The 14,552-nt window shown below is 42.9% G+C and overlaps 1 protein-coding gene across 1 annotated transcript in view; it reads right to left on the reverse strand.

The window, feature by feature from the left end:
- PTPRS (protein tyrosine phosphatase receptor type S) overlaps positions 1 to 14,552 on the reverse strand; it is a 523,802-nt gene that overhangs the window by 106,606 nt on the left and 402,644 nt on the right. Inside the window, exons 25-26 of the mRNA XM_075864303.1 lie at positions 1,695 to 1,792; positions 475 to 598 (exon numbers count right to left, since the gene is read on the reverse strand). Of these exons, the coding sequence (XP_075720418.1) occupies positions 475 to 598; positions 1,695 to 1,792 (222 nt within the window). The remainder of the gene's footprint in view (positions 1 to 474; positions 599 to 1,694; positions 1,793 to 14,552) is intronic.

Consider the following 14,552-nt stretch of genomic DNA (forward strand, 5'->3'; position numbering starts at 1 on the left):
GTTGTAAAGCACACCACCACTGGACTGTGGGTCAGCGGAAACATGTTCTCTGGCAGTCTGATGGACAAATCTAGGTTTGTTGGATTCCAGGAAAACACCGCAAACTGGAATGCCTAGTGCCTACTGTAAAATTTGGTGGCGGAGGGATAATGGTGTGGGGATGTTTTCATTGTTTGGGCTAGACCCCTTTTTTCCAAGTGAAGGGTAATGTTAATGCTACAGCTTACAAATGCATTTTAGACAATGATATGCTTATAACTTTGTGGCAAAAGTTTGGCAATCTTGGGCGGAGACTGATATAGCTGCAAAAGGGGACCCATTTTTTAATCAAGCTCAAAGGCGGAATGGTCAGGTATTCATATAATTTTGGCCATACAGTGTACTTTGTAACATATTAACATTAACATTTTAATACACATAATTTGTTATTTTATTGAAAAACAAACTGCTGAGTGGGTATATGCAATTCTGTACCTTCAACGGGCATGAGGATGACACGAGAGTGATCGTAGGCAATCACATTTGCATAGCGATTTTTGGGTTTGTTGACTTCAAGATTCGAGTGCTCCCAAGTGAACTGCTGGCCGGGATCAATGGACTGAAAAAATAAATCAAATAGTATATTCTATGTTTATCTAATCTTTACTGCAATAAAATATAATTTGTCTACAGTTTCCCTTTAAAGGAATTGTCACACCACAATCCTTTTTCGTACTTTTTTGACACGTTATTTAGACCACCTCTGTCTCTGAGGGCGAAGGTCAATTTCCAGCTAGGGAGTTCCCATAGTAGCCCGCTTTTCATATAAATTAAGGAGCTGTCCAACGCCCAAAAAATATATTCGGTGTGTACAAATGTGAAATAAAGAAACTTACTTATACTTTCATTTTCAAAACTAGACAGATCGCCCAATTTCACTCCCTGTCATGTGATCTTGGAAGTTTGTAGCATCTGCTATAAGCTGTGATGCGGCGCCACAGTTCTTTGCCACCTAAAGCTTTCTCCCCCTCCCTCTGTTGGGGTGACACACATGAAGGGGTTGGTAGTCTGGCTCAGGTCTTTAGGTACACCAGCCCCCTTCTCTGTCTCCGCATCAACCATGACAGTAAAGGGGGCTATCTTAGCTAATAAAGTGAGCCAGACTGCCAGCCCCTTCATAAATGTAACCGACACACACAAGGATGGAGAAGGAAGCACTCTACTAATCGGAGACTGTGAATACGTTTATTTATTTTACATTTGCACACCATATAGCATGATTTTTTTGGTGTGGACAACCCATTTAATGGGACTGCTAGAAACAGCATTGGGAAAATTAATAACTTAATGACTGAGTGTCTAAAACTGCCATCTATAATAATATTACAGTCCTATTTTATACAATGGAAATACAATTTTTTAATTGTTTTAAACTTTGCTGAAACTACCTCTTACATATACTTCAGTTTATTGAATCCTTAGCAAAATTAACATTAATGACTTCACGTCCTGTGTTTCTCAAATTATGAAAACTGAAGTTTACTAAAGGAAATGTGAGACTTGTCTCATGGGGTTTTTTGCCTTCCTCTGGAACAACACGGTAGATTATATGTTGGACTGGATAGACCTGCGTCTTTTATCGACCTTATCAACTATGTAACTATGTAGCTATATCATTCTATGAAACACAAAGATCTGCACATGTAAATTCTCACCTCATATTCCTGAGATAATTTTAGGTTATCATTGGCCTTAAGATGTTCTGTGTGCTCGGAAAGATCTGCAATAGGTATTGGTGGATGATTTAGCATGCCTAGAAAGAGGAGAACATTAAACCAATATGAATGTTGTTAAAGCAACCATAAAAACAAATCATATAAAAGTAAGAAAGGTCTTTAATTGTGAGCTCTGCAATGAAAGGACACAGGTTAAATCAGATTAGAAGGCAGGGCTCGAAATTTTATCCTGAAAGAAAAATGAAATCTAAATTTCCCTCCAATAACCCATTATCAGCAGATACTGTAGTTAAAGATTAGGGCCAAGAAATGAGGGATCTTCAAAAATACTAAAAAAATATTCCATATTCAACAGAGCAGCAAAAAAAGGCAATAGCATGATATCTAGATGTAGTCAATTATAGCTCATATATTGAGACTGTGAAGGGATGAGATATTGAAGATGAAAACTAAAATTTAGCGTAAAACAAAACAGAGCGAATTCATGTGTTCTTAGCCATGTGATGGGTTTCTACGCCTCTTTTAAATTGAACCACATCTGATCTACAGCAGCTGGTTGACAAAATGCTACAGTAAGAAAAAGCGTACTAAGTACTGAAAATCCTAAACCATGCACAAAAGTTCTATTAGTAGAACTAGTAGAAGTTTTAAATGGGTTTTGCACAAACAACACTAATCTGATTCTTATCGGCCCCACGAATCATCATGTCGTGTCCCCCCGTTTGAATGGAGCGGCAGTCGAGAATGCACGATAGGTGTTAAAGAGGCTCTGTCACCAGATTTTGCAACCCCTATCTCCTATTGCAGCAGATCGGCGCTGCAATGTAGATAAGAGTAACGTTTTTGTTTTACCTGCAAATGCTGATGCTGCTGCAGAATCAACTGTAGCCTCTGGTGCCGATGTGTCCTCGCTCGTCCGACACGATGCAGGACCTGGGGCTGGAAGTGAGTGACGTCACAGCGTAATCTCTCGAGAGCACGCTGTGTCTGCACTGCCAGAAGCTGGGCGTTGTGAAGAGAAGTGGATGATACTTCTATACACAACGCCCAGCTAGTAAAAGAAGTAAAAACGCCCAGATGTAACGAACACAATACACGCCCAGTTGTACTTTAGAAAGCCTCATTTGCATAAATATAAAAATGGTCATTTAAAAAAAAAGAAAAAACGTTACTCTTATCTACATTGCAGCGCTGATCTGCTGCAATACGAGATAGGGGTTGCAAAATCTGGTGACAGAGCCTCTTTAAGTGGTTTTCGTAGAACAACCCCTTTAAAGGTGTAATTCCATAACCAAATATAATGTATAAAGCTGGGTTTACACTAGGGCTGGGCAATTCGGTTTGGTTATGTCCCGGTTTAAACTGTATCTGCGTCCTCCGGACTATCAGCTCCCTGCTCCACCATTCAATATGTAACAGCAGTCGTGAGCAGCCTGGCACAGACAGGCGTGATGTAATGAAGACATTGCACTTGTCTGCGCCGAGCCACACAGACCAGAGGAGACCTGCTGAGGGATCTCCTCCAATAGTTGTGGGAACGAGGTTAAGTGAGTATTTTTTTTATTAGGCTCTATGGGAGAATTATAGTGGGTGTGGGGGCAGCTATAGGTGTATAATACTGTGTGGGGAGGAACTATAGGGGCATTATACCGTGTGGGGCAGCTATGGGGCATTACACTGTGTGGGGTAGCTATAGGGGCATTATACTGTGGGAGGCACTATACTGTGGGAAGGCACTACAGGGGCATTATACTGTGTGAAGGGCAGTAATAGGGGCATTATACTGTATTGGGGCAACTATGGGGGCATTATACTGTGTGGGGGCAGCTATGGGGGCATTATACTGTGTGGAGAGGCACTATAGGGGCATTATTCTGTGAGGTGGTAGATATGGGGGCATTATACTGTGTGGGGGCAGCTATGGGGTATTATACTGTGTGGGTAGGCACTATAGGGGAATTATTCTGTGTGGTGGCAGATATGGAGGCATTAAACTGTGTGGGGGCATAATACTGTGTAGAAACCGCTATGGGGGCATTATGCTTTAAGTGAGGGACACTCAGTAGAATTATACTATGTGGGGGCCAATATGAGGCCATTATACTGTGTGGGGGGGCATTGTCAGGGGGTATATTATATACAGTAGGCTCATGGTGATATATATTAATTCATTGGCGGGCATGCAAATGGGGCATGGCATGTCAAAAAGGGGCGTAGTCTAAATCGTTCATTAATTGTAATCATACATGTTCAATTAATTGTGCTTTTGAGTTAGGTCATAATCGCCCAGCCCTAGTTCACACTGAATTTTTAGCATGCGTTATTTTTTGTTTTGTTAGATAAACTCACATGTCTCTCAATAAGAATTCAACCAAAACAAAAAAAACGCATTCTAAAAAAAAATAAAAAAACGTACCCCAGCAATTCTTCCCTTAAAGGCCACGTATGTACACCTTCTATGTATCTTGTATACGAAGAAGCTGGAATCGTTCCATCAAAGCAGATTCCGTCAGGTCAGCTGGGCTGAAAACTGGTCTCTGCATGTTTATGAACTTAGATATGATTGTTATTTGGAAGGATCATGCATGTCAGATACCTACAGGAATTGGCTTTTACGGAACGATACAGCTTTTATGTATACAGGATACATAGAAGCTGGATCTTAAAAAGTAAACAATTTTTAATAACAGTCCATTTATAAAGCAAAATGACATAAAACATTGATTTAGTAGAAAAAAAAAATTGCTTCAAAAAGGTATATTCTTTAATCTAATCCTCTACTTTGCTCATATTTTGTGCAAAGAATTTGAGAAATATATAGAAAAGTTTTTCTGCATGTCCCAGGAGATTAGACATTTTCCCCCTACTTTGCCTCACAATCCTGTGTCTGGTTGTAAGACAACTGGCTGCAGCAGGACCTCCACCCTGTCTACAAAAGGACACAAGGATCTCTAAGCCCCTGCCCCCTCGGCCATTCACCAGCTGAAAAAAAAAAGAAAAGGAAATAGACTCCTGTGTTCTCTGCAGAATTTTTACAAGACTGATAGTTTAGGAACATGCAGAAGATTCTGCAGACTGACAAATAGTGTGAGAAAGTTTATCTCCTTTTTACCTTGATTTCTATGTTTAGTGTTCTTTTAACAGGAAGGTACAATAGCCTATAATATATATTATGATGTATTTGTTATCTCTCAGGTACTGCTTTTCGCCAGACTATGGCTCCATGGCGACTTTTTTCTCTTACAATGGTAAAATCATGGGTTAACGCAAATTCATAATATCCCTAGTCTTTCTATTTTCACACACAATTTTGCCTAAGCCTTGGGCCAAGGGCTTTTGGTATATCTGTATTAAAGGGAACCGTTCACCAGCATTTCACCTATTGAACTTTACTTATCCCTCACTGGCCGGTGCTATTAAAAGTTCATTGCCGTTATCCCCTCTCCTAAACGCCTCCTCTGACTGTGAATAACGGTCTACAAACATTTTGCGCCTTTTATCGTAATAATCCGGTGTCCCTTTGTGCGCACACACCAGGATTTTGTGTACTGGGTGAAGGAGGCGGGGTAAGCTCGGAAAGACTTGAGGAATGAAGATATGACTTTTCAAAGATTTGACTCTTTTCAAATGAAGATATGACTCTTATGCTCATTAGAATACAGTGTGGGAACTAAAAAAACGGAATAGTAAACCTACAGAGCCGACTAAGAAGACAATTATAGGTTATATAGAAATAATTTTTCACCCACTACCACCAGGTATTGCTGGTTTAAATGCCGGTGACAGGTTCCCTTTAAGTCCATGGGGTTGAGCTTTTAGCGTTCTTTGAAGAAGGCTTCGACTAATTATGTTGCTCAACAGTGAATGTGAGGCCATTTTGACAGGCCAGGGACTATTCACCATGTAGAATAGTACTTCTCAAACTGTGAGACGGGCCGCACTGCTGAGGTGCAGCTGGGCAGGCAGTTCTGTCAGCAGGTGATCATATGCTACATAAGAGTTTCTCTTACTGTACCAATCTCTAGTTTAGCAACAGAATGAAATAATGTTTGCCTAGTTTAACTCTTTAATGACCGGTCTATTTTGGCTCCTAAATGGGTTGGCCACCATCAGTATAAAATATCTATAGTGCCTCAGACAATAAACAGAGCCAAAAAGAACTGGTATTCGGCAAAATGGAGAGGTAATAAAAATTATCTGTACATACTTCACCTTACCATGTACCCACCGTAGTGCTCTCTCTCCTGCAGGCTTGTGTGGGCAGGACATCAAAAAAGTGAAGCTAAAAATGCCAGTATGCATCCCTACCTGCCCTCCCATTGTGAGCACAGCACCACAGCAAGCAGTTCTGCTACCATTTTAAAGCTGTATGAAGTGTGCCCCTTACTGTACCCAAAAGCATAAAAAACAAATCTGTAAAATAAAAGTTTTCCCCCTCCCCACTTAAAACCGTGATATCTATTTATCTCTATCTCCCCCCTATCTGTGTATACACAGTCGAGTAACATTATTATGACCACCTCCTACTTTCGACATCGGCAGTGCGTAGCCCATGAAGAAAGTGATGCGTCTTGGCCTGGCTTGGTGGGTATATAAGGTGTGCGATAGCCTGTCTGAACACATCACTCGTTGTTGCCATGGATAAAAGGGGCAATTTATCAGAGTTGCAAAAAGGGATTATTAGAGGCTTTAGGGCCAAGAGTGGCAGTATTTCTCAAACAGCGCAGTGTGTGAACTGTCCGCGGGCTGCTGTGGTGAAAGTGTATCGTGAGTGGACAAATGGCAACATTGTGAATAACCGACGTAGAAACTGCGGAGGATCACGTGCCATTGACGTGAGAGGTGAACGGCGGCTACGAAGGTGCACGAGGGCCCAACGACATGCTACAGTGGAGCAGCTCACCGTGAAAATCAACCAGGGGGCTACCAGACATGTGTCTAAAACAACAGTTCAGTGAACCCTCTGGGGCTCCAAAGCAGATGGATGGTCACTGCTCCTATGCTAACATTGAAGCCTTTTTTCCCCGATGCATCTATTTGCACGGCAGTATTGGAATTGGACCACCGATGATTGGCAAAGGGTTGCCTTCTCCGATGAGTCACGTTTTCCGCTTCCAACGGATGAACATTGTCGTGTGAGGTGAGAAGCATCAGAGAACAAATACCCTGCAACCACTGCTGGAAGAACACAAGCAGGTGGCGTTATGGTCTGGGGAATTTTTTCATGGCATTCTCTGGGCCCACTCATCCATGTGGAAGGGACTCTAAACCGATTTGAATATGAATCCATCGTTGCAGATGACGTCCACCCATACGGTTTGTCTTCCCTGGGGCAGATGGAATCTTCCAGCAAGACAATGCGACATGTCACACTGCCAGAAATGTCCGACAGTGGTTGGAAGAGCACGACCAAGACTTCCAAGTACTTCCCTGGCCCCTTAATTCGCCAGACTTAAACCCAATTGAGTATGTGTGGGACCACCTCGATCGTCTTGTTCGCGCTAGGGATCCTCCCCCACGCACCCTCCAGCAAATGTGGGATGCACTGCAGTCAGCATGGCTCCAGATACCTGAGACAACCTATCAGCACCTTGTTGAATCACACCCAGCCCATCTAGCTGCTGTCCATGCTGCACACAGCTGTTACTCTGGATATTAGCTGGTGGTCATAATAATAATGTGACTCGACTGTGTATATACATACACACACAGTACTGTGGTAACGTTTTAGACAGTTGTGGAAAAATGCTGCAAAGTAAGAATGCTTTCAAAAAAAGAAATGTTACGTTTTTTTTTTCCAATTAACAAAACGCAAATTGAATGAACAAAGAGAAATCTAAATCAACATTTGGTGTAAAGCCTTTGCCTACAAAACATCACTTCTTCTAGATACACTTGCACATAGTTTTTAAAGGAACTCGGCAGGGAGGTTGTTCCAAACATCTTGGAGAACTAACCACAGATGTTCTGTTGATTTTAGCGTCCTTAAATCCTTCTGTCTCTTTACGTAATCCCAGACAGACTCGATGATGTTGAGATCAGGCTTCTGTGGGGGCCATATCACTTCCAGGGCTCCTGGTGGTTCTTTACGCTGAAGATAGTTGTTAATGACATTGACTGTATGTTTGGGGTCGTTGTCCTGCTGCAGAATAAATTTGGAGAAAATCAGACGCCTCCCTGTTGGTATTGCATATTGAATAAGTATCTGCTTGTTTTTCTCAGCATTGAGGACACCATTAATCCTGACCAAATCCTCAACTCCATTTGCTGAAATGCAGCCCCAAACTTGCAAAGAACCTCCACTATGCTTCACTGTTGCCTACAGACACGCATTCTTGTACCACTCTCCAGCCCTTCGGCGAACAAACTGCTTTCTGTTACAGCCAAATATTTCAAATTTTGAATCATCAGTCCAGAGCATCGGCTGCCGTTTTTCTGCACCGCGGTTCCAACGTTTTCATGCATAGTTGATGTCACGGTCTGTGTGTATGTAGACTCATTAGGCCACACAGCCGTAGCGGGGTGACAGCTGGCCAAACAACAGAGCACCAAAGCAATACAAAGCCCCGCACTAGGGTACCTGAATAGTCCAGACAGTGGCAGAGGCTTTAGCACGGATGGAGGTGGGTGCAGCAGGTTACGCCAGACATGGCGGATGACAGCAGGTGCAGCAGGTTGCGCCAGACGAGGCGAATAACACTGCGTGTGGCAGAAGACACTGCACGTGGCAGAATACACTGGACGTGGCAAAAGACACTGGGAGTGGCAAAGGACACTAGACGTGGCAGAAGACACTGGATGTGGCAGATAACAGTAGGTGCAGTAGGACATGACTCCAGAACTAACGGGCTAAGGAAGAACAACACAGCACGGGATACAGGTAACAGGGCACGGGTAACAAAAGGACAACACTAAAGGACAATTTGCAAGACTGACATGGGAATACTAACAACGCTCAGGCAATGAACAAAGGGACAGGGCCCTTCTCATAGTCCAGGGAAATCATGGGCTAATTGATTAGGATGATTCCCATGTGCGTGCGCTGGCCCTTTAAGGCTGGGTACACCCTACGGGACACAGCGGACCGGAGTGGAAGTGAGCGCTGGCGTTTCCTAAGAGACGTGAGCCAGCGGTCACAGATCCATGGCTGCGGTCGCCGGGGGAGTAAGTAATCCCGACAGTCCGCAGCCATGAGGACGCTACAGTTGAGTCGCTTGGCCTTGTTTCCACATCGAAGATATGGCTTTTTGGCTGCAGTTCTTCCATGAAGACCACTTCTGTCCAGACTTCTCCGAACAGTTGATGGGTGTGCCTGGGTTCCACTGGTTTCTGCCAGTTCTTAGCTGATGGCACTGCAGGACATCTTCTGATTTTGAAGGTAAGTAAGCATGATGTGTCTTTGATCTGCTGCACTAAGTTTCCTTGTCCGACCACTGCGTCTATGATCCTCTACGTTGCCCATTTCCTTGTGCTTCTTTGAAAAAGCACATCTTTAAACCCTAGTCTGCTTTGAAATCTTTGCCTGGGTGAGACCTTGCTGATGCAGTATAACTGCCTTCTGTCTTGTTGCTGTGCTCAGTCTTGCCATGGTGGACCTGTGAGATAAAAGGGTCTTCCATAACCTCACCTTTGTAGCAGAGTTTGGCTGTTCCTCACCTAGTTTTATGCCTCCTACACAGCTCTTTCTATTACAGTTAATGTCTGTTTTAACCTACATATGAAAATGATGATCATGATCACCTGTTTAATATAATTGGTTAATCATATACCTGACTATAAGCATACGAAATCCATGACTTTTTGCAAGTATACCTAGAAGAATTGATGTGGTTTTGAAGACCGAGAGTGGTCACACCAAATATTGATTTGATTTAGATTTCTCTTCTGTTCATTCACTTTGTATTTTAATTCATAAAAAAAACTATTAACACTTCTATTTTTGAAAGCATTCTTACTTTACAGCATTGTTCCCAAGTGCCTAAAGCTTTTGCACAGTACTGCATACATAATTTTTGGTGAACATTATATATATATATATATATATATATATATATATATATATATATATATATATATACACATACATATATATACACACACACACACACACACACACACACACACACACACACCTCAATATTTAAATTGCAACAACAAGAAGGAAGTTTTGGAATTGTGGAAATCACAGGATCGACAGACATGTTAATGATATGCAAATTATTAAAAAAATGGAAACAAAATATTACAAACATCTTGATTTATTCAGTATCGAGTATAAGCGGCACACGCAGAAACACATGCACATACACGCCTTGGCATGCTATCAATGAGGTTATTAATGGTTGTCTGAGGAATCAAGATTGGTAGCTGGCAGCTCCCTTTACAATTGACGAACAATGACATCCAGATGTGCTCGATGGGAGACAAGTCCAAAGACGCTGCAGGTCATGGTAGCATCTTTAGGCCACGCAGGCTGCTCACAGTAACACGAGCAACATGGAGAAATGGCCGTACCACTGGTTCCACTACAAAATCAATGTAACACCGACCTGTTAGTGCTCCTGAAATGAAGACTAGAGGGGTACGGCTACTGTACATTATGCCACCCCCACCATAATCCCGGGAGTAGGACTGGTGTGACGTTCCCTTGTGAAGGACTCTTGATGGTGTTGCCCACGTGGTCCACAGACCAATCTCTGGCTATTATTGCGTCCGGCTAGTTAGATAGCTCTGATTTGTCTTTCATATTCGATGAGAGATTCTCATCTCTTGATGTCCACTACTTGTGCACCCAATGTGTCCCTACATGAGCACCCCAAACCAAGGTGGATGCATCCGTAGTGAGGACTATTGGGTGAGGTGCCATGTGGGACCAACCCTGTTGAAGGCGACAGGGCTTCAGCCACCATTTGAAATCCTGTTATACTTCTGTAAGTACTGGCATCTGTGCATCTAAGGCCTTGGGATTTTTGTTCCACGATCTAAGAATACTCTACTAGAGGATCCAAATATGAGCTTTCGCCCAAGGCAACGCTTCTATCAAGGAAGTAAAAAAAAACCAGGAACTTCATGGTGAAGCGTATGGAGCAGTATTGAAGGCGTAGAATATTTCTGATAGCTTGAAGCATATTCAGAATTCGGTCTTCTGTCAGCAATAGCTTTGTTTGTTTGGTATCTATGATGAAACCCAAGTATTTTATTCCGGTTGACGGACGGAGATCAGATTTCTCCCGGTTCACAATGAAGCCATGATCTCATTACTTGAAGTGTAGTGTTGAGCAGAAGTAGTTTCTGGCATGGAGCCCAAACTAGCCAGTCGTCTAAATAAGGTGTTACAAATAAGCCCTTCAACCTCAGAGACGCTGTTAGAATTACCGCTACCTTGGTAAAGATGCGGGGGCGGATGTTATCCCAAAAGGTAGGCATGTAAATTGAAGGTAATGCACTCTCCCCAGAACTGGACAGGCTAGACGATACTTCCTGTGGGACTTGAGGATTGGTATGTGGAGATAGGCATCCTTCAAGTCTATAGTTGCAAGGAAGACGCCTTGTTGAACCATATTTATCGCGGATTGAATGTTCTCCATCTTGAACTTTCATTTTACAAAAAATTTGTTGAGGTAAGTGAGGTCTCTGACTAGTCGCCAGTTTCCTCCTGGTTTGGGCACTGCAAATATAAGGGAGTAGGCCCCTAGGCTTTTTTCTTCCAAGGGCTTTTCTCCACAGCTTTTTTTCTGGAATAAACTCTTCCAGTAGTTGTAGAATCACAGAGTTCTTGCCTCTGTAGATTAACCCCTTCCCGCTCCTTGACGTACTATTACGTCATGGCAGCTGTATCGTTCGCGCTCCATGCCGTAATAGTACGTCTCGGGAGTAACGGCCGTTTCGGCCGTCCTCCCGACACATACAGGAGCTGTGACGCTGCTGTCTTGTTCAGCAGCTGTCACAGCTCCTACAGCGGGGACCGATCGCTGTGTCCCCGCTGATTAACCCCTTAAAAGCCGCGTTCTATAGAGATCGCGGCTTTTTAGGGGTTAAGCTGCCATCGCCGGCCTGCTACGCGATAGCGGCCGGCGATGGTGACTATGGCAACCGGACACCAAACAATGGCGTCCGGCTATGCCATAGACGGAAGCCTAGTGGGTCCTGACAACGTCAGGACCCACTATGCTTGCTGTCAGTGAGTAGCTGACAGTTCTAATACACTGCACTACGCATGTAGTGCAGTGTATTAGAATAGCGATCAGGGCCTCCTGCCCTCAAGTCCCCTAGTGGGACAAAGTAATAAAGTTAAAAAAAAGTTAAAAAAAGATGTGTAAAAATAAGAAAATAAAAGTTTTAAAAGTAAAAGTCCCACTTTTTCCCTTATCAGTCCTTTATTATTAATAAAAATATATAAACAAACAAATAAACTATACATAATTGGTATCGCCGCGTCCGTAACGGCCTGAACTACAAAATTATTTTGTTATTTATCCCGCACGGTGAACGCCGTAAAAAAAAATATTAATAAACCGTACCACAATCACAATTGTTTGGTCACTTCACCTCCCAAAAAATGGAATAAAAAGAGATCAAAAAGTCGCATGTACCTAAAAATGCTACTGATGGAAAATACAGTTCGTTACGCAAAAAATAAGTCCTCGCACGGCTTTATTGATTGAAAAATAAAAACGTTATGGCTCTTAGAATAAGGTAACACAAAAAGTGAATGATTGTTTACAAAACGTATTTTATTGTGCAAACGCCATAAGACATAAAAAAAAACTATAAACATCTGGTATCGACGTGATCGTATCGCCCCGCAGAATAAAGTTAATATATCATTTATAGCGCACGGTGAACGCTGTAAAAAAAAAAGTATACAAAAACAATAGTAGAATTGCTGTTTATTAGTCACCACGCCACCTAAAAATAGAATAAAAACTGATCAAAAAGCCGCATGCACCCCATGAAAACTACAATGGATTCCTCAAGGGGTCTAGTTTCCAAATTGGGGTCACTTTTGGGGGGTTTCCAATGTTTTGGCACCACAAGACCTCTTCAAACCGGACATGGTGCCTAATAAAAAGGAGGGCTCAAAATCCACTAGGTGCTCCTTTGCTTCGGAGGCCGGTGCTTCAGTCATTACCGCCCGAGGGCCACATGTGGGATATTTCTCTAAACTGCAGAATCTGGGCAATACGTATTGAGTTGTGTTTCTCTGATAAATCCTTTTGTGTTATAAAAAAAATGGTATAAAGAGAGTAAATTTCACCTCTACTTTGCTCTAAATTCCTGTGAAACACCTAAAGGGTTCATAAACTTTCTAAATGCTGTTGTGAATACTTTGAGGGGTCTGGTTTCTAAAATGGGGTGTTTGATAGGGGTTTCTAATATATGGGCCCCTCAAAGCAACTTCAGAAATGAACTGGAACCTAAAAAAATAAATAAATGAGGCAATACTTCGCTTCTTACATTATACTGATAATGAGCCGTGCCCACCCCGAGATGACCCCAGTTTTGACCGTTTGTATAAACGGAGACCCCTATTAGACCGTTCCAGTGCCCGGTTTTCCCAAGCATACACCCCCGAGAAGTGTTTTTCTATTGATGAGTCCCTGGTACATTTTAAAGGGAGGGTTCAATTCCGCCAGTACCTGCCAGGTAAGAGGGCAAGGTATGGCGTGAAGATGTATAAGCTGTGCGAGAGTGCATCAGGGTATACCTACAGGTTTAGGATATATGAAGGAAAGGCCACCCCCAAACCAGACTGCATCCTGGACTACAATAGGTACATGGGAGGGATGGACTTGTCAAATCAAGTCCTGAAGCCCTACAGCGCCATGCGGTGTGGTATAAGCTGGCCGGGCACATCATACAGATGGCTTTGTACAATGCGTATGTGCTACGTCGATGTGCAGGCCAGAGGGGAACTTTCCTGGAATTTCAAGATCTAATCTTTAGGGACCAGGAAGGGGGGGCACCCAGTACTTCTGGAAGCGAGGCCACACGCATCGTACCAGGGCAACACTTTCCAGGAGAAGGTCCCCAAACCGGTGGAAAGGGAAAGAGTCAAAAGAGGTGCAGAGTCTGCTATAAGAGGGGGATAAGGAAGAACACAATATACCAATGTGACAAGTGTCCCGAAAAACCAGGGCTCTGTATAAAAGATTGTTTTAAAATGTATCATACATCCCTTGATTTTTAATTTACCCTGATGCACTCCGCACAGCTTACCCCCCTCATCTTTCCCTTCTGAGCCCTGCCGTATGCCCAGGCAGCTGATAACAGCCACATGTAGGGTATTGTCGTACCCAGGAGAACCCACATTACAATTTAAGGGGTGTATATCTCCGGTGGCGCATGCTGGGCACACTATATTGGACACTGAAATGGCATATACATATATAAAATTGCAAATCTCACACTGCACCATCTGCTGCGCATTATCTTTTACACAGTACCTGTGGGGTCAAAATGCTCACTACACCTCTAGATGAATGTCTTAAGGGGTGTAGTTTTTAAAATGGGGTCACTTCTCGGGGGTTTCAACTGTACTGGTACCTCAGGGGCTTCTGCACACATGACTTAGCACCAGAAAAGCTCCAGTAGGCCAAATGGTGGTCCTTTCCTTCTGAGCCCTCCCATGGGCCCAAAGGGCAGTTTATCACCACAAATGGGGTATTGCCGCACTAAGGACAAATTGGGCAACAAAATGGGGTATGTTGTTCCCTGTGAAAATAAGAAATTTTGATCAAAAATGACATCTTATTGGAAAAAATATAATTTTTTTCATTTCACAGCCCAATTCAAATAGGTGCTGTGAAAAAACTGTGCGGTCAAAATGATAACAAA

This window comes from Rhinoderma darwinii, chromosome 1 (genome assembly GCF_050947455.1).
Source record: "Rhinoderma darwinii isolate aRhiDar2 chromosome 1, aRhiDar2.hap1, whole genome shotgun sequence".
In the NCBI taxonomy this organism is placed as follows: Eukaryota; Metazoa; Chordata; class Amphibia; order Anura; family Rhinodermatidae; genus Rhinoderma; species Rhinoderma darwinii.